This window comes from Pungitius pungitius, chromosome 16 (genome assembly GCF_949316345.1).
Source record: "Pungitius pungitius chromosome 16, fPunPun2.1, whole genome shotgun sequence".
In the NCBI taxonomy this organism is placed as follows: Eukaryota; Metazoa; Chordata; class Actinopteri; order Perciformes; family Gasterosteidae; genus Pungitius; species Pungitius pungitius.
The window spans coordinates 8,959,331-8,984,769 of NC_084915.1; the positions used below are offsets into that span (position 1 = coordinate 8,959,331).

The 25,439-nt window shown below is 43.5% G+C and overlaps 2 protein-coding genes across 2 annotated transcripts; both read left to right on the top strand.

Moving 5' to 3' along the window:
• The first annotated feature begins 395 nt into the window (after positions 1–395).
• gucy2d (guanylate cyclase 2D, retinal) lies at positions 396–13,176 on the top strand. Its single transcript, XM_062558231.1, has 19 exons — positions 396–803; positions 2,500–3,509; positions 3,635–3,936; positions 4,048–4,420; positions 4,531–4,615; positions 4,712–4,823; positions 4,945–5,064; positions 5,157–5,237; positions 5,364–5,540; positions 5,631–5,787; positions 5,871–6,020; positions 6,221–6,369; positions 6,480–6,643; positions 8,307–8,499; positions 8,896–9,070; positions 9,532–9,630; positions 10,738–10,832; positions 10,924–11,006; positions 11,196–13,176. The coding sequence occupies exons 2-19, from the start codon at positions 2,660–2,662 to the stop codon at positions 11,278–11,280; spliced, it is 3,450 nt and encodes a 1,149-aa protein (XP_062414215.1). The 5' UTR covers positions 396–803; positions 2,500–2,659; the 3' UTR covers positions 11,281–13,176.
• Positions 13,177–15,021: 1,845 nt separating this feature from the next.
• si:ch211-284e13.4 (insulin receptor substrate 1-B) lies at positions 15,022–25,302 on the top strand. The gene is made up of 3 exons (XM_037466867.2): positions 15,022–15,728; positions 18,464–21,577; positions 23,916–25,302. Exons 1-3 carry the CDS (start codon positions 15,359–15,361, stop codon positions 23,939–23,941), a joined length of 3,510 nt encoding a protein of 1,169 aa, XP_037322764.2. The 5' UTR covers positions 15,022–15,358; the 3' UTR covers positions 23,942–25,302.
• The last annotated feature ends 137 nt before the right edge of the window (positions 25,303–25,439 follow it).

The window sequence follows — 25,439 nt, forward strand, 5'->3', positions numbered from 1 at the left end:
ACATTTATAGCTGAGAGAACAGAGCGTTTGTTAAGGTATGCATGATGTGCTGGCTTCATTAAGGTTTGAAATTAGCTGTCTTGATTTCAAAGGCAATGTTCATGGGTTTTGAGTGTTCCTGTTGATGTTTTCTTACACAAACTACGGAACTATGTGTAGCTTAAAGAAACCTGTACTTAGGACCTGTACCTCATACAATTTGTGTTGATTTTCTTTAAAAAGTTGTTCCTACATCAGTTCCTAAATTTTGTGTGATCCAGAGTGAATACACCTGTACTTTCACCTTCCTTTCCCTCTCCAGCAGCCCTCCCCCACACACGCTCTTCCCACACTTGTGTGGATTAGAAGCTAAAGAGGGCTGAGAAGTCAAAGCTTGTCAGTCCCTCCCACTTTTACCTTTCTTTTACCTGTTACCTCTCCACAGCTTTCGGACAGCTTTTAACATTCCAGAAACTGGATGGGGATTTTGACCTGTTCCCATCCACTGTCCCTCTGCGGTTTGGGGTAAGACCCAGTCTAGAACAGGGTCATCAAGCGCTAATGCAACTACTGGAAATGTGGGGATTTTTCATTTTTAGTATTGTCTTTGAGGAGCTTGGATGCAAGAAAAGATAATTACTCTTTATTCTTTTACTCTCCACACTATTTGGATTACCTATGATATTGTTTCCCAGTAAAAGGACGAGGATCGCTGTTCCTGCCGGATACTCCCGTACACTTAATCCACCTGGAGTTTGGATTCGGGTGTTAAACAGGCTCCACCATCGACATGGATCCTACAGAATGTAGTGAAACTGCTCCAGGTCAGCGCTGTCTTTTTTTTAAAATCGGTTTCATTGTATTTTGTTATCATTGATTCACCCCTATCAGTTATCATTGTAGCTTAGTTTGAATTTATCTGCAGAAGAGCTACTCAATCAAAGGTGAGACTGTTGGAACGCTAATGCTTGTCCAATCTCTCCATAAAGACTAATGAAAATAACACTATTCATGACATGTAAAAGACATCTTGATAACAAAATTGTACCTGTTTTTTATTTTTATTCTCAACCCTTTACTCAGCATTTTAGAACACGGCTAGTATGGAAACCAGTGCTACTCTTAACCTATTACAGACTGATAAGCCAATGACCTTATAAGTAGCTTTAGGTCGCCACCTCCTTGAAGACAAAGACTCGAATCAGCAGTGTACCTGGTTGAAATGCCATTTTACGAATAAGTTATATGTAAAATACATTGTTCGGTTAGATTTTGCCTCATTTAAGATTTAAACTCGTATAAACTAGAGCTTGATGGATAAATCAGCCATGTCGATTATAGCAGAGAGCAAGAGACTACAGGACAGAAACGGGGAGTCTTTTATAGTTTGTCAAAGAGAATTGACAACTTTATCCTTAAGTTGTAAAATGTTCCACTTATTTTTATAATTTTTGATTCAAATAATAATCTTTGAATAATGAAAATAATTGATAACAAGATATGTTATGCCATGTTTAATGGATAAAACCATTAGATTCACTGTTGGTTTGATTAAAATCCAGTTTGAGTCAGGCTCTAATGTGTACAGAACACAACAAGCACAAGATGCATATTTTGTATATACTGAGATATTCACCGAAGAGGAATTTCTCAGTATTCTATGCTGTCAACTTATTCTCTTTATAAGCCAAAATTACTGCACTTTTTAGTGTTTTTCAACACATAATGAAGTCAGCTATGTTTGTATCACTCACAAACAGGATTCCTTAATTGCCAGGGCTATATTGGTTCTGAAAGTGGCCAACTCAAAAGATTACAGTGTGCTAGCTCACTCTTTGATATTTAGAAGTTAATCTAAGTTAGTGTATGTGTGTATTTGCATGAAATAAATTCATCGACTTTAGGTTCCGCCTGGTTTTAAAGCGCCCTCGTTTTCAGCAATAAAGTCTGTTAATTCAGTTAATTTCTGTTCAACATTGTGTCAACAGGCTTTGTTTTTGTTATCAAATCAACCCTCAGTTTCAACTCCATCAATCGATCATTTAATCTTGACCTGTTTCTGCAGCCACTACAAATTCAAATGTTGCTTTAAAGAATCAAAGGGGAAAATAACCCATAAATCAATGCCTTAGAAAATCTCAGGAGATTGACCATTGAAGGGATACGAGATGCTAAGACTAAATGGAGACATCAAGGCCCGATTTAGCTCCACATTACCTGGCACTTGATTTTTTAAACTCCATGGGCCCAGCAGAGCTTATCAGCTTGCCACACGAGCCATTAAATCTTCAAGGAACAGCACTGGTTGAGTGAGACAGATGGATTCTGACACAATTCAACACGGCATTTAACTGTTAAACACACCACTCAACACGATTCAAGTTCAGGTCAGGGATTGTAGACGGGTGTAAGCCCCCTGTTTGTGTCACAGAACCTGAGATGCAAAAGTAGATCACTCTTGAATTGATGAGCAACACATTTTCTAATTGCACCTGTTTTTTCCTTCCTCCCCCGAGGCAGTGATGACTTGGGGTTATCTCGTCGCCTTTCCCGTTTTGAACTAGAGGCCCGCCGAGCGCCGAGGAACCAGTCCTACTCACGAAGAAACATTCACTGCCACGCTAATCCCCACAAATTATCTACTCCCCTGCTGTGTCTCAAGCATAGCTGTGAGAGGAGAATGGCCAGTCACAGAGACCCCCGCTTTCTTCACAACCTGTCCTACCACCCACGATGGCAGCACAACTCAATGAAAGTAAAGAGAAAAGGACGCTTACGGACAGCGGCTGCAAGCAGTTGCAGTGGACATAGTGTGTTTAAATCATCCGCAGCTTCGTCGTTAAAACCACAGTTGCCATCACGCCCCGCGCAGCGTTCCAGGAGCCGTTGTGGGAACTGGCTCCTGCTGCCGTTGCTCATATTCTCCTTTCTACCCTGTCAAACCTGGGCGACCACTTTCAAGGTGGCCCTGGTTGGACCCTGGACATGTGACCTCTTATACTCCAAAGCACTTCCGGACTTGGCAGCCCGCCTGGCCACGGCCCGCATAAACAAGGACCCTCACCTCAACAAAGGCTACTGGTACGACTACACGCTGGTCAACGAGGACTGCAAGTCGTCCCGGGCGCTGGCTCGCTTTGCCGGGCTGGAAGGTTATGGTGCTGCATTCCTGGGCCCCGCCAACCCAGGCTACTGCTCCTCGGCCGCTTTGTATGCAAAAGAGTGGGATGTGGGGATTCTTTCATGGGCTTGCCTCAAACCCAACATGAATACATTGGGGATGTATTCCAACTTCCTGCGGCCGCTGCCACTCTCCTCCCGTGTGCTTTTCTCTGTTTTGCGATTCTTTGGGTGGGCTCATGTGGCCATAATCTCAGAGGAAACCGATATATGGGAGGCCACGGGACAGGAGCTGGCCTCGTCACTGAGGGCCCTTGGCCTGCCGGTCAACCCCGTGGTGACCATGGAGTCCGACAAGGAAGGGCCTCGGAGAGCACTGGCGAAAGTGCGGGAAGCAGACCGGGTCAGAGGTGAGTTCTAGACGTGAAGGATAAACACAAACGTAACAAAATCACCGAAACCCCCTGCACACTCTTTTATACCACATGAATCATGCAAATGAATAGAGTTTTTTTAATCCCTCTTCTCTCCGCAGTGGTGATTATGTGCATGCCCTCTGTCCTGATTGGCGGACAAGCCCAGTACCAGCTCCTGACAACAGCCTTTTTAATGCGTATGATCGACCGTGGCTACGTGTTTATCCCCTACGACACCCTTCTGTACTCACTACCCTACAAAGAGGCTCCCTACTATGTGCTCGGCAATGACACCAAGCTGCGCAAAGCTTTTGACGGAGTCCTCACCGTCACCATGGACTCTGGAGAACGCAATTTCTACGAGGCTTTTAAAGACGCTCAGGACAGCTATGAAATCCGCAGCACCACCCCACCAGAACAGGTGAAAATTGTGTGCTAATTTTGTGAATAGTGATGGTAATTGATAAGAGGAGTGATCATTTACAAATTTGACAAACAAATACAATTCACACACCACTGTCTCCTTTGTAAGGTTTCTCCATTCTTTGGCACCATCTACAACATGATCTACTACACAGCTATGGCTGCTGAGCAGGCTCGCGCTGATGGAGGCCGCTGGGTAACCGGTCAGGTCTTGGGTGAAACCAAGGGCGGCTTTGAATTTGAAGGCTTCAATCAACCCTTGAAGGCTGGAAGGGAAGGTGAAGGCATGCAGGCCCGCTATGTGGTGCTGGACTACAGTGGCTTCGGCCACCATCTCTACTCCACCCATGTTCTGGATGCCGCTCATACATATGGAGGGGTCGGGAGCTTGAAATACCTCGGCCGCTCGATCCATTTCGCGGGCAGCACGCCCTACACAGACTCAGGCTGCTGGTTTAGCCCATACTTTGCCTGTACCGGAGGTGAGGGTGGAAGTAGTCTCATTGCAAGGAATGAATGTAGTAAGCTTGTGCACTGCTGACTAATTCTGTGCATTCATGCTGTCTTTGTGGTTTTTCTTCTCTTCCCAAAGGCCTGGACACGGTCACTTTCTTCTTTCTTCTCCTTGTGGTTGTTGCAGTCGTTGGATGCGCAGCTAATTTCTTCGTTAGTCTCAAGTATGCGCAGCTGAGCGTCAAAGCATCATATCTCATCCAGTGCAGTCTGGTGGGATCTCTGAGATGATTGTTTGTTTGTTTTTTTCTATTGTCCAGGAGAAGTGGTAAGATTGGGCTCAACTTTGGAGGTACTAGTAATGGTGGATCAACAAAAGTAGTGCTGACCCTGGACGACCTTGTCTTCATTAACACTCAAATCAGCAAAAGGGTCAGTTGCTGAATCTCTGGCTTTACTTTGTGCTTTTCTCAGCCTTTCAAGTGTATGATGGATAGTCGTTTGTAAAACATGATGAGTTTCCCCATCCTCTTTCCACTGTCTGTGTGAGCAGAGGATCAATGACGAAAGTATCTTGAAAAGCCAGCTTGATTTTAAGACACCGCAACACTCGGTGTCCGGTCGCAGCTACATGGCGTCCTCACCGGACAGCTCCAATGTTGCCGTGTATGAGGTGAGACGACTGACACATCCGGCAAAATCCTATTTATCTTTTTCCTGTTAGTTTTTGGTTTCACAAAGAGTTTCCTTTTGTCTTTGTCCCAGGGCGACTGGGTCTGGTTGAAGAAATGCCCCGGTGGATCTGCATCCGCTATAAACAGCAGCACCGAGTTTGTCTTTGTCAAGGTAGGTGAACGAGTGTGTCCATATGCCCAAAATCTCCATTGATTCCAGAAAATCCCAAAATACAGAATGGTCCCAATAAAATGCATCAAGCTGAGTGTCTCGATGTGTGCCATGTCCTTCAATCAGCTCAGAGACATGAGGCACGAGAACCTCAATCTGTTCTTGGGTCTGTTCTGCGACTCTGGGATCCTCGCCGTTGTGACCGAACACTGCACCAGGGGGAGCTTGGAAGATCTGCTCAACAATGAGGAAGTGCGTCTCGACTGGATGTTCAAGTCTTCCCTGTTGATCGATCTGATTCGGGTAAGAGAGAAAAAAAATGGCCACCACGTGTTTGATTTCACGTCTTGTCACCCTGCCGTATTGATGACGTTTACCCCAAACTGTCATCAGGGAATGAAGTACCTGCACAACCGTGGCATCCTCCACGGGCGGCTCAAATCCCGTAACTGTGTGGTAGACGGGCGCTTTGTGCTGAAGGTGACAGACTATGGCTTCAATGAAATTTTGATAGCCCAAAGCATTGACAGCGATGACGAAAGGCCAGAAAGTGAGTTGATGAACATCCACAGACTCTTTTACTCAATCAATCGATATTTTGTGTATTTATTACTCCGCGCAATCTTTGTGAAGATCTCCTTTGGACGGCTCCGGAGCTCCTTAGAAGCACCAGTCTCAGGAAGAGGGGCACTTTTGCTGGGGATGTCTACAGCTTCTCCATCATCGGGCAGGAGGTCATCACCCGCTCTTCACCTTACTGCATGCTGGACATGCCGCCCAAGGGTCAGTCATATGAGATTAGTAACCCCAAAGGGTGGGTAAACAATAGGATGTCAAGTAGTAGAAGGCCATACCCATATTTGTAATATTTTTTATTTCTGAAATGCTGCTTGATGTTATTTTACTTATTAGAAACAATTAAAATGCTGTTTTTGTGCATATCTGTGTCAACATGAATAAAATCGGTTTTTGTGTGTTGACAGAGATTATCAGCAAGCTCAAAGAACCTCCTCCATTGTGTCGGCCCGTCCTGTCTGTGGACCAGTCTCCAGTGGAGGTGCTGCAGGTCATGAAACACGCCTGGAGTGAAGAGCCGGAGAAGAGGCCGACCTTTGAGGAGATCTTCAAATTGGTAAAAACACGGGAAAAAAGTGTTGATCCACATCTGCTCCACCTTGTTTGTTATGTGTGAAAGTAGCAAGCTGGGTATGTGAGTCCTGTTCCCTCTTTTTCTTGTGACAGTTCAAAAGCATCACCAAAGGAAAGAAGACCAACATCATTGACTCTATGCTGCGCATGCTGGAGCAGTACTCCTCCAACTTGGAGGATCTGATCAGAGAGAGGACGGAGGAACTGGAGGTGGAGAGGCAGAAGACCGACAAACTGGTGGCTCAGATGTTGCCCAAGTGAGTGTCCAGCAACTTCACCTGACACACGGCAGAAAAAAACAAAGGATCATCGCTTCTCGAAGCCTGTAGCTCATCAGGACAATTATTATTATTACAACATTATTTTCACTTTTGCTACCACAGGGAGGTCAAAGGTCAGAGACGGCCTCACGGAAGGTAGTGGGGCCTGAGTGCCCAGTTTAGTGGCTGCTACCTGACACACTGTAGAGGTGGGAGGTATTCTGCAGGGGTTTAATTGAACAAATACCAAGTTAAGAGGGAGGACTGTCATTGATTGAGCAGGGCAACACAAATTCAAATTAGTCATGTTTTCATTTTTCTTCTGAATCTGTTTATCTTTCGGTTGCCATGCTTTACATTTTTTCCACCAGATGTATAGTTGCAGTTATGCTACATATGTCAGATGTGGGAACATTTACTGCGACAAACAATGATCAGACATTGAAACCTGTGTCGCGCAGAAACCATCTACTCACTCTCTCACTGACATTTTTCCAAGCTAGTTTCTATAGTAGTTTTAGTTTTCACATGATTTTTCTGTGATTGACAGCCAATAATTTCATTATGCGCAGAATTCAGTCATTAATTAGAAATCTATTGTACAGTTTTTTATTTAAGTCATGTTATCAGAACAATATGCTCTCAAAGCAAATGTGCACAGCTGAAATTTACTGTGCAGGGGACTTTTTTGTCTGTAAAACATATGAATTCCCTTCGGAGAATCTCAGTAAAATAAAATAAAAGTGATATTTGATAATGACTGATAATCAGTGATCCAGGTTGAACTTTTTTGGATCTATTCCCCTAAATAATTGTGTAACACCTTTTAAGGCGTACTTCAGGCTCGTAGTACTGCGATGATAAGATACTTGCAGTGGTTACAAATAGCTTTCCTTTTATCAACTCATTTGTCTGGTAGATATTTAAAATGAAAATGTCCATTTAAAAGTGAAGTATCTTCCTCCATTGTTAAGCCCCTCCTAATGCTTTAAAAGAAACGCATGATGCAATCATTTTCAGATTCAAGGATTGCTACGGCAACGTGTTTATAATGGGTTAACATGCCCAGCTTTAGTTTTGAAACCTGATGCTTTGTTTTCTGGTCTGTTGCATGGAGACTAACTCTGTGGCTTCAGTGGTTTCTTCTATGTGGTCTGCTGGTATTGCTCCTCTCTTCGCATGTTAGTTGCAGTTCTTCACATGTTCTAATAGAGAAATGGATTTTTTGCTACTCTGTTAAATCATGGGGTGGGAGTTTTGAAGGGGATTGGCATCCCAAGCAATATGTAGGGGCTTCATGTTTTTCATTTCACTTCACAAATTTGGACTTTTTTTTACGTAAGATCTAAAATGATTGAGATTTTCTGCAACCACATTGCAAGCAGGTGAATGCATGTGCAAGGCTAAGTCACTGATCTGCCAAAGAGAGATGGCCTTTCCACATTTAACAGTTATCTACACAGACAGAGAGAGGACTGCTGTGTGTTTTTGAAAAAGTCACCTTCCCCGCTTCCCCGCCAAGGACCTGCCGTTAAATGTCTTCTAAAATTCTGTTTGGGATAACCAATGACGTAAGATTACTTAACGCCGTCCCAAACTCAAAACTGATTCTTCTCCAGCAACTCAGCCGTGTCTTCCATTCATCTTGGTCCTCCTCCAGGTCTGTGGCCCAGGCGCTGAAGACGGGAAAGCCAGTGAAGCCCGAGCATTTCAGCGAGGTCACGCTGTACTTCAGTGACATCGTGGGCTTCACCACCATCTCAGCTCTCAGCGATCCTATCGAGGTGGTCGACCTTCTCAACGACCTCTACACACTCTTTGATGCCATCATTGGACTGCATGACGTGTACAAGGCGAGTGTATAGTAACGATGAACGCCTCTATATTGGAACACTTCGCTTATGGTGTATATGTATTTTCACTCACAATTTCTACAAGCATGAGACTTAGGATTCTCTACATTGTCAAGTTTTAAATCTTATGTTTCTCCTGAATCTGATATCATCGAGGAAAACATGTGCCACTTCGATTTGTGTCCACTATTTATCAAGAGAATCGTATGCAGTGAGCTAATGGTAGAAAAATAGTGTGTGTATTTGAATGAGAACATGTGTCCAAACTTTTGACTGGTTCTGGATATATTTGAAGCAACATAAACACAAATTTGACCATGATTTGAAAGTATCAAGTTAGGAATACACAAAAAGACAGGGAGGGAGTAAAACGTGTGTGTTTCATTTTGCATAAAGGTGGAAACCATTGGAGATGCCTACATGGTAGCCTCAGGAGTCCCCACCAGGAACGGCAACCGGCATGCGGCCGAGATGGCCAACATGTCTCTGGACATTCTCCACTGCATCGGGACCTTCAAGATGAGGCACATGCCTGAACTCAAAGTCAGAATTCGCATTGGCCTGCACTCCGGTGAGATCCTTTCGGTGCTGTAGTTACTAACTCGTTGCTTTAATAAGAGTCATATGGCATGAAATAATGTAAAACCTCCATGAGTGAGAAGAAATGTATATAGGTTTTAGAGTGGAGTGAGAGTACAGGAGCCCAAGCTGTTGAAGCAAGGAGGTATTTTTACCTCCTTTATCCTTGTCTGGAACTTATTCGTGGAACAGTGACGCTATCCTCTTAGAGCGCTGTCATCCAATTAACACACTGCATACTTTAGATTTCTAACTCTTTCTATAGATTTCTTTGTGCACACAGAAGTGGTGCTTCAGAGCTTTAATGGGGTTTTTTTCATGGAAAATAATTGCATACTTTCATTGAAACAAAGAGTCTAAAATGAATAAAAACATTACGCACAAAAAGTGTTATTATGTACTGCTTTTCTGTGAGAAGCTTCATTGTGTGTGTGTGTGTGTGTGTGTTTGCAGGCCCAGTGGTAGCGGGAGTGGTGGGTCTTACGATGCCTCGGTACTGTCTGTTTGGAGACACCGTCAACACGGCATCTCGAATGGAGTCCACAGGGTTGCGTGAGTGACTCGTTATATAAACCGGACGGATTTCCTCTTCTCTTCTTCTTTTTTGTTGAATGGTGGTGGAGAGTACGTATAGTGTACATGCAGTTTGTGTGCATGCTGCCTGAGCTGAAATGGGGCTTTAAGTGAGCAGTCCTTGCTAATCTTTTAAGGCTATCAGTAGAAGTAGAGGTCAATTTGAGTTTCGATGTAAATGTCTACGTCAGAGACCAAGTCTCATGAGGTTTGAACTGACATATTAACCTCTAAGTACACTTAAACTTATGTTTAGGAATAAAACGCTTTTATTTGATGCATCTCCGAGAAGATCATACTGTAATCAATTGAACTATTTGCCTTTGACTCAGTACCAAGTTCTGCACTCTAGTACCAATTTGAGTCATTTCAGTCTTATATTTTTTTTGCCAAAACATTTGTATAAAAGCTTAGTCACTAGTTGCCGCTGATTTTGAAAAATGAACTGGAAAATGTATTATTTCTTAATTTGTTGAAAACAACCTATTTCTATATCTTTAGCAAAAAAAAAAAAAAATTAATATCCTCCTGGGTCGCTGGAAAATGCATCATCAAACAGCTGAAAACTGGCCTTTTTACGCGCCTCATGAAGAGCTGACTTTATAGAAATGCATGTTTCCTACAGGACAGCGACACTGCAAATATGATGTTATAGAATAGGATGCATTGCATTAACACTCATTAACATCTACAGCAGTAAAATACAGACAACTAACAGTTTACTGCAGAAGAAATACTCGTTGATCATTTAGAATAAATCTGGCTGGTAATTATTAAATACTTTAAACGGTTTTGATCGCAGAACAACAACTTTTTGTTGAATATATACACGTGTGTATTTATACGTGAGTAAAGCTACTAGCTACTGCTAAAATAAGAGATGTACATTTATGGAATTAGCAGCAAGGTCTCAATGGGTAGTATGCTGCCACCAAGTGGCTGGACACCAATATGACAGCTCACTATTTATACCATCATTTTAAACCCTATCGTTCCAAAGACAATACAAATGTTATATGTTAAACCAAAATTAAATCAATTTCAGTGTGTAAATGTTGCTGTGTGTTTCTGTCATTTTCATCATAGCTTACAGAATCCATGTCAACAAAAGCACGGTCGATCTTCTGAACAGCTTGAACCTGGGATACAAAATTCAAACCAGAGGCATGACAGAGTTAAAGGTAACATTAATAGAATTGCTTTCATAATGTACACATAGTAACACCAACATTGAAATAATAGCCAATGAATTCTGATGATTGTCTATTTTAGGGAAAAGGTATTGAGTACACATATTGGTTGGTAGGCAGAGAGGATTTCGACAAGCCACTGCCAATTCCTCCGGACCTTGCAGGGTAAGGACGTCTTTTTTTAATACTGCTTCACATCTGCAATAAGGTGATTGGCCTGATTACGTATGTGCTTTAAATTTTTTTACTGTAGCACAACTTAACATAATCTAAAGACCGTGTGAATGGCATGTTGTGCTCTGCTCTCACTTGGTCCAAGTCTTTGTAAATAAAAAGCTGTATTTCCTATTACAGGGGAGCCAATCATGGTATCGCTTTAGAGGAAATACCTCCTGACAGACGACAGAAATTCCTGGATCGACAGAAGAAGATGGGCTAGGCTGACTTTTTTCTTTCTTTTTTTTTTACTAATATCCCAGGATGAAATGTGATGAAAAACACACAGCGATTTGTGAAGGAAAAGTTGAGCCGTTGAGCAACTACCACGACTCGTTATAATTTGTGATCCACTCAAAATGAAATCCAGCATCACTGACGAGGGATTTCACACACTCTGCAAATCCTTTCTATACGGAAATAATCTTTATCGTAAACAACGCAACTGCCCTTATATTTGTTCAAAAAGAGACTGTATTATACATAGAGTATACATAGAGCATGATATGCAGGTTGAATGACAGATCCTAAGGCTTAATGGTTAGAGGTAAGCAAGAAGGGATTGTTATGGTGAGTTGTTAACAGTTTAACATGTAATACTGGTGTACTTCAAGTACTGTATGTATTTGTACTTATACAGTTTTACGTATTTGTACTAATCTTTGTGCTTTGTAGAGATATTGGAGACATTTTATCGTAAACATTTCAAGAGCGGAAGTAGTTGGAGATGCTATTGCATTCATCTGGGGTAAAATAGACCCCTCACTTTCAAAGCAACAGCCTTTTTACTACTCAGGAAATGAGTACATTGAAACATTTTCCCAGTAACTAAAGTTGATGAGCAACGGTTTAATCAGACATTTGAAACTATGAAAGCTCAGGTCTGGGTTAGCTCTGAACTTTCATTGGTGGCATCATTACGCTACATCACACATTAGGATGAATGAAGACAGATAATCCAAAAATGGTTCAAATGTGTCAAACAAATGATCTGGTTTGTTTATTTAATATTAGATCAATATAGAACGAGGAAAATAAACACATTATCTTTGTGACATTGTCACCTAAAAGGCAGTTTCACTATTGCTTCACCCAAAGTACATGTAGCCTGTTCCTGAAGCATGCTGCACAGCTGTGCTCTTAATGGGCCAGCAGTGGGAAGACCTGGTCTCTGTCACTCACAGTATTTCTGCTGCGCACCTATATGCATGATGTCTGGGTCTGAATGGCTGCAAGTCTTATCTCCAGTGATGTGCTTCAGCAGATTGAGCCTTCTCGTGTGTAGCGCACTCTTCTCGAGGAATATGTCTGGCCCTGAGTTTCTTGCCCATTAGTTTCTCGTCGGGATCCCACACAGCGGCTGTGTATGAAGTTCCTAAGAGAATAAATCATTCACTAAGTCGCTCCCGTGGCCCGACCAGAGAGAATTGTGCAGAACATGTGGGGGAAAACATACTCATAAAACGGAGAGGAGATAGTCCTCTGAGTCATTTCTGTTTGGCTTGGGGGGACGTGTACATACTGTAAATTTGTACATAGTTAGTTTGTATTTGTGTCCTCCAGGGATAGGGACTTTTTAGTGGACTTTTTCTTTCTGCTTGGGTCCCTAAACACACAACACAGAAGGAGATGGCAGAAAACGAGGACTTAATCGGTGCATTCGTAAAGCGGGCAGCAGCATTGTTCAAGCACTTTTTTTCCTGGCTTGCTAATTGTCTGCTGCAGCACTGAAATCGAAGCAATGTCAGGACGGGATTTCTTCTCTTTTTTTTCTCCAAAAACAGTTTTAGTCTGCAGACATTTTTCCCTTGGGAGCGCACTTGCCGACCCCTTCTACCATCGATATGAAATGAACATTTGACAACTGCCAGGTTGCTTGTGGTGTAGTCTTTCACAACAAGTGTTTGTCAGTGGCTCCTTAAGCATATTTAAACCCCCAACAAAACGCAGGATTCTCTTTTAAGATGAAGAGCCTGGGGGAAAGCTGTCAATGTGGCATTCTTCTATTAAAGTAGGTAGGACCTACGTTTGCTAGATTTTTAATCAATTTGCCAAATAGATTGATCTGATCATAACTGAATGGAGGTGTTCTTAATGTGTCTCTGTAAATAAATGATGGTTTTAGTGAAGACTGTGTCTCTGTATGTGTGTATTTTCCCAAAGGGTGCCCTGACAGGATATTAAACTATAAACAAGTGGATTAATAAGTCACCAGTTCACTAATGGCCAGTGAATCCCACCTTTAATGCCAGCTAATCCATTTTTGTTTTGGCATTTCTAAGTTAGGGCTTTTTATCAGTCTTTTTTTTTTACATGAAACAAGCTTAAGATGAAATGATATAAAGGACTTGGAGACAAAGTGTGACATACTTAAAGCTTCAGCAACTCCAAAACGCTGCTCGATTATGAAGAAGAGACAGACTCAATGGGAGTGTACCTCACCATTTTACTGTTCATGGACAAGCAAATGAGTGATGCTAACAAGATTGGGACTTGTTTAACACGGCTTTGTTCTGTTCTTGAACAATCTGATGAAAATACAAGCATATCTTTTAAATAATGCATGTTCTGTGCAACACACAGAACATCGTAAAGAAAACCTCTAAGTGTTTGAGTCTCAACAACAAATGTACATGTTGGTACATCTTGTGCCTTTCTATTTAGAGGCTCTTGTGCTGCAACACAACCTCCACGGAACTGAGGATGCATTTCAGGTGAACCAACAGTAACTTTCGGACGAAATGCACATTGATTTAGATGAAGAATGCTTTAAACATAATTTGCAGTTTTCCTTCAGTGTCAAAGTATATTGCTTCAAATCCAGTGATTTCCTTTAAAGGTTCTTTAAATGCCATCTCTTATGTGTGAGCTATACCGTTAAATCTAAATCATGCGGATCCTGTCTGCACTGCTGATATCAGTGCACCGATTTCTGCCACCAATGGGTTGCTATGAGGGCAATTTGATCAGTTTGACATGTTGCTATGCCAAACTTTTTTGGCCCTTGCAATCACAACCCTTAGATTTTTCTAAACATCTATGTGTAGCATTTTTTGTGTGCGTATAAATAGTCTCATCATTTATAACCATTTAGCATTATTAATAGTATGGCTCACATTCATCATAAAACTCAAACTACATGAAATATATAAACCACCATATTGCTTGCACTAGGGAACGCTGGCTTGGCCATATTAGTCCTTTTATTGCCTGCTCCAAGCAATTTGACAATGGGGCAATCAGCTATTTTATGATACTGTATATTTAACTCGTGATTATTATCAGAGATTTAATTGGATGAATGCTAAACTTCATGTCATCATCAGCCCAGAATTTCGTGGAACTGATGGTCAAGACAATCTGTTTGCAGCTGGCCAAAGGGTTGCGAAATAGTCTTTATACTGATAATAGATGTATCTTAAATTAAACTGAAGAAAACTAATTAAACCCATGTTATAACATAAAACATCCCAATACAATGTAGGTATCACTGTGATATTGTATTTTCTAAATAATCATATGCCCTTCCATTCTTTTCCCTGTAAATGATTACACTTACAATGAGTCCCCCCACCACGCGATGGCATTTGACTGGCAGCGGCTTGGAGGTGCCAGTCTAGCAGAAGCTGGGGTAAAGTCACCGGAGTGAGAGACAGATCGACAGACGGAGACCGGAAACTGGGCTTTCACAATTAAAGCCTATTGGGTTGTTATCATAACAAAATAGACATCAGCATCTGCATGTTGTTGATAAAATAGCACCATTAGGTTCTACTCTGCAATACCAGTTCAGACAAGTGAACCACCTACTGTCAGTGTTTTCACCTGTCAACAAAAGAGAAGCCGACCAAATGATTATGCTGCAGCAGATCGAATGTGGTTTAATTGTGAAAATCTCCATTTGGAGTTCCTTTTATACCCCCTCCCCCCCCCCCCCCGCCCCTCCCTGTCCTTAGTGTGGTAGTAGTGGTTATTGACTGAATGTGGTCATCCACAGACAGGTGGAGGAGACGAATTGCACCGTGGTTGGACTTGGCCGTGCGGGACTGGGTTGGGCTGCAGGACGCGCAGCGGTGGACGCTGTGCACGCTCGGTGCACGCTCGGTGCGCGCGGTCTCCTGCAGCTGCTGGATTCACAGTATGATCCCAGATCCAGAACATGGTTTGGCTGATTTTCGCGCACACGCTGGACAGTTAAATGTGGACGCGGAGGACGAGGGACGTAGTTGCAATGGATTAATGAGGCGTGCACATGGGCTTGGATTTTTTTCCCCCTGAGATTATTGGCACATTATATATACATGTATCACTCTGCCTCGGCCATGGAGAACCAAGCAGCCGAGCCGCAGAATTACGAAGACGTGCAGAAAAGCGGCTATCTCCGCAAGCATAAATCAATGCACCGGCGGTTCTTCGTGCTGAGGGCGGCCTCCGAGCACGGTCCCGCTCGACTCGAGTATTACGAGAACGAGAAGAAATTCCGCAGTAAATCACCTGTGCCCAAAAAAGTCCTCAGCCTGGAGACTTGCTTCAACATTAACAAGCGGGCAGATTCCAAGAACAAGCACATGATCGTCCTTTATACCCGCAGCGAGAGCTTTGCCATCTCTGCGGACAGCGAGGATGTCCAGAATGAGTGGTACCAAGCGATGCTGGACCTCCAGGGAAACTGTAAGATATGAAACGTGTGATGTGATCACTGTGTGTGTGTGTGTGTGTGTGTGTGTGTGTGTGTGTGTGTGTGTGTGTGTGTGTGCCTGCATCGGGCCCATCCTGGCGTAGGCTGTGTGTGTGTGTATATATTTATACATATGTTTTTGCTGCAGCTCTAGTTTTGTCCATTTTATTTGAATAAATCAGTCGAGCAATCTGACGGTAGTGTTTTTCAACCGAGGGGCAGGTGAATCGGAGCGAACGGGGCAGATCACAACACGCTATATGGGCGGCATGTGCCGTGTGTGTGCCGCACAATCTCCTCAACCCCCTTTTTTGTAAAATACAGAAGCTGCGGCTTATTTTCCACCCGCGAAACAGCGCTAATCGTTGCATTGTCTGCAAAACGTGATGCGATGCTTTAAATAGCACCTAATATGTCATAGTATTTAGATGCTGGTCTTTTTTTTCTGTCTGAAATGCAGCACGTTCCATTCGACGGGGTGTTTTTGCATGGCGCAGTGGCCATATAGCAACCATCCAAGGGATGCATCATATAGTAGCAGCCTATCGTGGTGCACTCCGCTGGAGCCCGTGTTGTTGTTTTTCTGCACAGCTCTGACTGCCGCTCGCCTAACCTACATTTGTGTTACACTTTTCTGCTGGTAGGGAGGAGATGGCATCGTCAGTGCGCGCTCACTGGGAAATGTGTTTCTGTTGGTTATCCTCGTGTTTACGTTGTTATCCCTATGTGCTGGAGCTTAACAACACCCGCCCTCCCTATTATCTTTTTTTGTAAATGCATTTCAGTTATCTGAGGCTCATGGGCTTGCCCAGCTTACTTTTTTTTCACATGGTGTGGAGCCCTGAATAGACGCACTGAGTGCAGAACCCCCATTTTGTAGCGATTATGTCTCAGGGACAACCAGCATAAAACACTGTTCCTAATTGATTTGACTTCTACCTGTCCATAATGCGCAAACGGAGACGCATTCATATAATCAAGTTACGGTGAATCCAGGGGGGATCATCTCAAATAAATTAAAATTCTTCTCGAGGGATAGAAAACCAAAACAGTTGTTGCAGACCTTCATTCAATATACACTCACCGGCCACTTTATTAGGTACCCCATGCTAGTAACGGGTTGGACCCCCTTTTGCCTTCAGAACTGCCTCAATTCTTCGTGGCATAGATTCAACAAGGTGCTGGAAGCATTCCTCAGGGAGTTTGGTCCATATTGACATGATGGCATCACACAGTTGCCGCAGATTTGTCGGCTGCACATCCATGATGCGAATCTCCCGTTCCACCACATCCCAAAGATGCTCTATTGGATTGAGATCTGGTGATTGTGGAGGCCATTTGAGTACAGCGAACTCATTGTCATGTTCAAGAAACCAGTCTGAGATGATTCCAGCTTTATGACATGTCGCATTATCCTGCTGAAAGTAGCCATCAGAAGTTGGGTACATTGTGGTCATAAAGGGATGGACATGGTCAGCAACAATACTCAGGTAGGCTGTGGCGTTGCAACGATGCTCAATTGGTACCAAGGGGCCCAAAAAGTGCCAAGAAAATATTCCCCACACCATGACACCACCACCACCAGCCTGAACCGTTGATACAAGGCAGGATGGATCCATGTTGTAGACGCCAAATTCTGACCCTACCATCCGAATGTCGCAGCAGAAATCGAGACTCATCAGACCAGGCAACGTTTTTCCAATCTTCTATTGTCCAATTTCGATGAGCTTGTGCAAATTGTAGCCTCAGTTTCCTGTTCTTAGCTGAAAGGAGTGGCACCCGGTGTGGTCTTCTGCTGCTGTAGCCCATCTGCCTCAAAGTTCGACGTACTGTGCGTTCAGAGATGCTCTTATGCCCACCTTGGTTGTAACGGGTGGTTATTTGAGTCACTGTTGCCCTTCTATCAGCTCGAACCAGTCTGGCCATTCTCCTCTGACCTCTGGCATCAACAAGGCATTTCCGCCCACAGAACTGCCGCTCACTGGATGTTTTTTCTTTTTCGGACCATTCTCTGTAAACCCTCGAGATGGTTGTGCGTGAAAATCCCAGTAGATTAGCAGTTTCTGAAATACTCAGACCAGCCCTTCTGGCACCAACAATCATGCCACGTTCAAAGTCACTCAAATCACCTTTCTTCCCCATACTGATGCTCGGTTTGAACTGCAGGAGATTGTCTTGACAATGTCTACATGCCTAAATGCACTGAGTTGCCGCCATGTGATTGGCTGCTTAGAAATTAAGTGTTAACGAGCAGTTGGACAGGTGTACCTAATAAAGTGGCCGGTGAGTGTATACTGTGACTGTGTAACAGGAGGAAAAAATACATCAAATACCCAATTATAATTGTTGCTCTAATTTGTGGTCTAATGTGGTTTGCATTTAACTGAAGCATGATTTTGGATACTTTCACAATCGAGAGTGCTGCTTTTGGTGGATGTATTCTTTATCTGCAAAGTCTTAATCCTTTATATAGCTGCAGCTTGAAAGTGATTGTGATAAATTAGCTGCAGCACTGTTGCTTGGCAGAGGCAGGGACAAGATTCATGCAAGTAGTTTAGCAATGATAGATGTTTCTTAATAGTTTCATCTTCACTGGTTTGCCATTTTGGCTTCAATCCATCTTTAATGTTGTGTTTTTTCATGTAAACGTTGTGAGCATGTACGTAGGATATGTCGAGTCACAAAACTCCTAAATTGTTCATTTATTTATTCTTCATTGTTTCCCTAGGTAAAACTCCTGAAGACTACGGCAGTAGTGGAGAGTGTAGCTCTCCGTCTCCTGTTCCAACCGTCAAAGAAGTATGGCAGGTCAAGGTGTGGCCGAAAGGTCTTGGCCATGCCAGGAACTTAGTGGGCATCTACCGGCTGTGCCTCACTGACAAGACGGTCAACTTTGTCAAACTCAACTCCGATGTGTCATCTGTGGTGTTGCAGCTGATGAATGTTCGCAGGTGTGGCCATTCAGAGAATTTCTTCTTCATTGAGGTGGGCCGCTCAGCAATCACCGGCCCTGGAGAGTTCTGGATGCAGGTGGATGACTCTGTGGTGGCCCAGAACATGCACGAGACACTGCTGGAGGCCATGAAGGCCCTAAGTGAGGAGTTCCGTCAGCGCAGTAAATCTCAGTCTGTGGGGACGTCGTGCGGGGGCGGTACAGCTTCAAACCCCATCAGTGTCCCGAGCCGTCGACATCATCCAAATCTGCCACCGAGCCAGGTGGGCTTCTCCAGACGAGCCCGCACGGAGACCCCTGGAACAGGAGGCAGCAGCACGAGCACGTCGCCCACGTCGCGCCACGGATTCCCGAGGGCGCGGACAGCCAGCATCGGGGCCAGGTCGGAAGAGGGCGGAGCAAGTGCCAAAGGGACATGGGCCAGCTCCAGCCCGAGTCTTAACGGCTCCTGTTCAACCACCCCGACACTGAGGACCAAACCCACCCGGGCCCCGACTCCTGCTAAGATCACCCTTAGCCTTGCACGATACACGCCTAATCCCGCACCTTCTCCTGCGCCCAGTCTGTCCTCCAGCTCTGGCCATGGCTCAGAGTGTGGCCTGGTGGGGGCAGCGGTGGGGGGCATGACGATCTGCTCCTACCCTCGCGTTTCTCAGAGAGTTTCTGTTTCGGGATCACCGAGCGACTACGGCTCCTCAGATGAATACGGCTCCAGTCCTGGGGAACACTCTCTGCTTGTACCCAGTCTGTCTGGACATCCCGTACATGGAGAAGGCTCCTCCAGCTATATAGTGATGGGACAGCGAGAGGGCCTCCTCGGTTCCCATCATCGCTCCAAAGGCCGACGTATTTTGCGCCGCTCGTCAAATAGGGAATGTGAGGCAGAACGCAGGCTATTAAGCAAAAGAGCTTCTCTGCCTTTGGCAGCTCACGAACGGCTGACCCCACATAGAAAAGAGGAAGACGATGAAGACGACGAAGAGTATGCCATCATGTCGCAGAGTACTAATCGCGAGAGGGCGGGCTCAGGGGGTTTGGCAGCTGTGGGTGGGCAGCTAGACGCAGGAGGGAAAAAAAGAGGCAAGAGGACTGACAAAAGCAGGCGAGAAGTGGAAGGTGGGGCAGCCACGGATAGCGGCTACATGTCAATGTTGCCGGGAGTCACTTCTCCCCCCGTTCCACTCTCTCTCTCCATAGGTACGTCTGACCCCAGAGCTAAACCTGGGGCAGATGACGAGTATATGGCCATGACCGCCAACAACAGCGTGTCCCCCCCTCAGCATATCTGCCACCCCAGCACAGAGGGCTACATGGTCATGTCCCCCAACAGCAGCAGCTCCACGGACCTGCACGGACTGGCTATGTGGGACAGCAGGGCCAGCATGGAGAGCCGGGCTGCCAGTGACTACATGAACATCTCGCCTGTGTGCAGCCGCTCTGCCTGCAGCACGCCGCCTTCCCACCCCGAACAGCACCAACTGCAACCAAAAATGTTCAATTCCTACTTCTCTCTGCCAAGAGCTTATCAACATACTCTCTATAGTCGCTTTGAGGAAGACTTAAACAAAGGGGAGGGGGAAAAAGACAGCAGTGGGCATCACAGTGGTGGAAGGGGAGGGGGAGTGGGATACAGCAAGAGAAACAAAATCGCAGCGAGCTCTACTGGAGGCTGTCAACTCTCCATGTCTTCCTCTTCCTTCTCCTCCAGCTCCGCCAGCAGTGAGAGCCTGGAAGACAAGTCCATCTCGGCAGGGAGAGGGTTGAGCTTATTAAGGACTGCAGCCTGCGCAAAAGATGGGCGCCATCATCAAAAACGGGGATCAAGTAGTAAGAGCCCAAAGCAACAAAGGAGGGGTCGTCCGGTCAGCATGTCCTCAGACATTGTTAAAGCAAACACCCTTCCGAGGGTGAAGGACAATCTGCTGCCATCCGTGTCACCAAATGTCGGTGAGTACGTCAGTATTGTGTTCAAGGAGGACAATAAGTATGTCAGAGGGCGATGTTCGGTGTCAGAACGTGGACAACCTATGATCCATGGAACCCTCCGGCCTTTGAACCGACCCCTCCTCTGCCACGATAATCCCGCCGCCCTCCCTCGCAGCTTCTCAGCTCCGTTGTCCACCTCCGCTGAATATGTCAGCATGGATTTAGGCAATTCCTCATCTAACAAAAGTCCCCGGATTCCTGTTAGATCCACGTTCAGCACCCCACAGGGCCCACCGGCCGGTGCCCCCAAGGACCGGCATGAACAAAGCAAGTCTCCTGCGGCAGGGGACAGTGCAGGTTACAAAGCAAAAGTAAAGATGACAGCAATGACAACAGAATCCCCAACTACATTCAAGGACAAGAAAGGTTCAGATCCTTGCATCCCCGCAAGACCTGGTCAGCCCTCATCCATGGAGCCGGAGGCAGGCTTGGGCTTCTCCCCAGTCAAGTCCTACAAGTCTCCCGAGCGCAGCGGCAGATTGGCCCGAGGTGACTCGCAGGGCCGGCCGAGTCACCTTTCAGAGGCATTTACCTCACCTCCCTCCCACCCTCGTCATCCACCCTCTTCTACCTCCATCTTCCCGGAGGGCAGCCAGGCGGCGAGCCATCGGCACGGTTTGGATTGCTCACCGTGGGAGAACAGGCAGGCGGCTAGTTTATCTGCCACACCTCCATCACAGGCCTCCACCTCATCTGCTCAACAAGGCCTTAACTACATTGACCTTGAGCTGGCCATTAAGGAGAGCCCTCAAGCCGGAGTGGAGCGCACCGCCGCCGCCTACAACATCGGAGGAAGCGCCATGGGAAGCAGTGCTGCCTCCGGCCTCAATACATATGCCAGTATTGATTTCTATAAGTCAGAGGAACTGAGAGCACACCAGGGCAGTAGAACGGATGGTCGGGGTAAGTACAACTTGCAAAACCGTCTTATCTTAAAATATCTATTAAACTCAACTTGGATGTGATGTATAACGAGAGATTTGGTGTCCATATTTCACATACTCTGCATCTTATTTTTCAGGTTAACGGTAACTAAAAGACAATTGTTACTACAGCCAACAAGGGATGGGATGAGACAAAGTCTATCAGGCAAAACAAAATTGATCAAATACTACACTTAAATTCAATACATTTCCTCTGAAGTAATTTCTCAGATTAAACTTTAAAGTTCGTAATTGGAAAAGTCTTATATTCCTCCTCTTTACTCAGTCGGACAAACTTGATTATCTCTGATTATTTGACCTTTTGAAGAGTAAATATTGTTTGCATCTTTACTTTGTCTTGAAATAGCACATTTTCAGCAGAGCTGCAGCAATTCGATATCCGTGGCCAACAATTTAATTACCAATAGATTGTTTCACTAATTCCCTAGTTCAAATTTCTTAAAAGTGATGATGTGCTTCTTTTTGGGTGATAAAGCAGCATGATTATCTTCACATAATTGGATTGATGAATTTGAACATTACATTATATATATACTCTGGTCTATCAATCGATCGTAAAATAATCGCAACATTTTTACAATTAGTATTTATTCATTCCAAAACAAGTTGATGATAGTCATTGATGGTTATGCTTTTTTTGTTTAAGATGCAATCCCATAACAGCTGAAATTGTTAATTAATTAGTCAATCAACAAAAAATGTCTGATTAATAAATAAATAAACAATATAGATTTTTATTTTCAAGTATCACTTCTTTGTAGAGTCCTCTATGATGGTATAGGCAGATTTTTACACTTTTCTGTCTGTAAATATTAGCTTAATTCAAAACAATAATGAGACGATTAATCATTAACTACAGCATAATTGGTCATTTTATTACTAACTATAATTTGTGTAAAGAACAGAAAGGAATGTATAAGAAATGATTCAAAACAGGTAAGACTCCTGGTTGTCTTGCCGGATGTAGGCTTTTGAAATAATGTGAATAATCCACAGACAAAACTAATGTCTGGCTCTTCGTCACTCCTTCCCCATCCTCTCCTGATGTGTGCCTCTGCTTTAAGCTGGAGGGCAGTACTGTGTTTCTAGGCTGTGGGTTGTCTGTAGAGTCCCTTATTATCACAAGTGGGTGTTCACAAGAGCAACGCCAATTGATTTGTCTGCTGGTAATGAGCCATTTCACATAAATGGAGGTAGAGAGGAGACGACTCGGGCCAGGTGTTTGTGTTCATGTGTGGGTGTGCTATTGGCTGCAAGATTTTACATGGCAGCTCTGAGGCTTCCCGCACATTGCACACATGAAATGTATTTAATGGTTAATATAATGTACATATTTGACGGATGAATGCTAAATTCATTAAGAGATCCATCTTTTTTTACATACCAGGAAATTAAAATGTATATAAAAACATTAAGTATTAATTAGCGGACTTAATGGAAGAAGCGACTTTTGCGGGCGTATTTATTTGCCACAGCAAAAACATTTGCATGATTGATTTCTAATGCTATTCAATCTCCACGTGTAAATGCATACTCATAATGATTGCCTAATTATTTAAATTGTGAATATATGTGTATGCATCAAACATGCGCAGGAAGCAAAAGAAGCTCTGTTAATATTATGTGAATCAGTATTTAATGTAATTTTCCACAGTGCGATGATTGATTGTTCTTCTTGTCTCATAAGCTACAAACATTCTGCTTTCTATAACTGCCGCCACATTCTAATAATGATGCTCGATATATATGCAGCCCGGATACAGGAAGGACCACGTACTGCAGCATGAAAAACCTCAAACAAACGGGCTGCTCATTTATCTAATCAACAGTGTTTTTAATATCACATTACTCCACGTGTTTTCATTATGTTTCAATTACAAGCTGAAAGTACATTTTCAGTAAAAACCACAGAATGACATTTAGATATTTTAATTATGCCGGATGTTTGATTGCTGTATTGCTACCTCTGCTTTTTCTTCATGATAAGTCTACTGATGCCGTTTATTGTCTCAAAGAAAAATCATTTAACTTCCCCATGTCTCGTGTTTGAGAGTTAGTTGATCCCGTAGCAGCAATACGAGTTATTATTAGCGAACAAGACAGCAGACAACCCTTATTCTCACATTCATGAGCTCCATGAAAAGGAATCTGACTGCCTGCATCCATTCACTCTTTAAAAAAAATGTAAATTAGATTCACGGTGAATTAAATTGCACACCATAACAATAATTCCAAAACCTTTATTTTGAAGAAGAAATTATTTTAATTCTGTCCTGCTTTTGATTAATTTCTTTCAGATTGTTGGTCTCCAACAGATTGTTGAGGGGGCGTTCGGCGGCCCGATTTGTTGCCACAACACAACCGTACCCCGGAGTGTGAAAACCCTGGACAACTCCTCCCCATCCTGGTGGCTGTTTTCAGTCAACCAAATGTGTGCCAAACACACACACACACACACACACACACACACACGCACATTAGCTAAGAAAAAAAAACGTTTTGTTTTTGCCTTGATTTGAACAAACATGACTTTTGATCACCTTTTAGCTTAATACAGATAAAGGATGACAGGTTGATATGTGACTGTGGGTGACTTCTCAGGTGGCCATTCTGGCAAAACAAATGTCCATCTGTGCATCTTAATTTCAAATAACTGTTCATTTAAAACAATCTTTCAAACTATCCTAAGTCATTCTCAGCTGCACTCTGGATTGTTATTTATTAAGTGCCAAACTTGAGGTTCATGTTTTTATAGATCGTCCTTTGTGTATTAAGTTAAATGATCATCAGGTGTCATTTTGACTGAAAAAGGAAGGAAGTACAGATTGAAAGAGGCTTTCATACACTTACACATTCTCTGTCACTGTTCAAATAATTGGTTTATTACATACAGTTGCCCAAAAAAGCCTTTATACTTCTTGACCACTTTTCTTGTGCTATACTGTTTGATTTCTGAGGTATTATTAGGTTTATATTATTGACCATTACATAATCATATACAAATGAAATTTACATTTTTCATTAATTTCCTGTTTTTTTTACATAAGGGAAATTGGCCGTGTTGAAATCCCACCCATCTGATGCATTCTTTATGAAATACACAAAAGTGTATTAAATAGCATATCATAGTATTACAAATTCCTTTTCACACGGCATTTGACCTCCCACTCTTGAACTCTGAGCTTTAGTCTTTTTTCCTACACAGAAGACACAGACATTTTATTCCTAAATCTTTCAATGTGCACTAACCCAGGATACGTGCTTAGACAGCCCTACCTTTTGATTCTTCATAAACAAATCATGTTTTATCGACTCCTGTAGCTCATCCTCGAATGCTGCAGGTATTATTACTAGGTGTATTTCAGTGGTGTTTCGGATATTTGGTGGAGTCATTCATATAGTGGTGAGTAAGGAATGAGGAGAAGGTTAACCTATCATCTGTCGCCTCAGTGAGAATTCTGTCCTTTTCATATAATGTCTGCCCTGTGTTATACAATAATTGAACATATTTACATATTCACCAATACTCCAAACCTTGTGTAACTGCAATCAACAGAAAAACATTTAATCATCGTTTAATTGGATCAAAAGAGGTGCATACACAAACAGCAATGTATTTATTCAGTAATAACCATAAGCAACATTGCATAAAAATTGCCAAATTAACATAATGTTCTGCTATGCATGTAAACAGCTTAATCAGATTGGCTTCAAACACGCAGCAAGGACAATAATTAGATCGTACGTACATACATGTTGTCACTGAGGGGACGTGATAACAGACTTGTTTGGGAGGGAATTTGAATATTGTTTAAAATGAT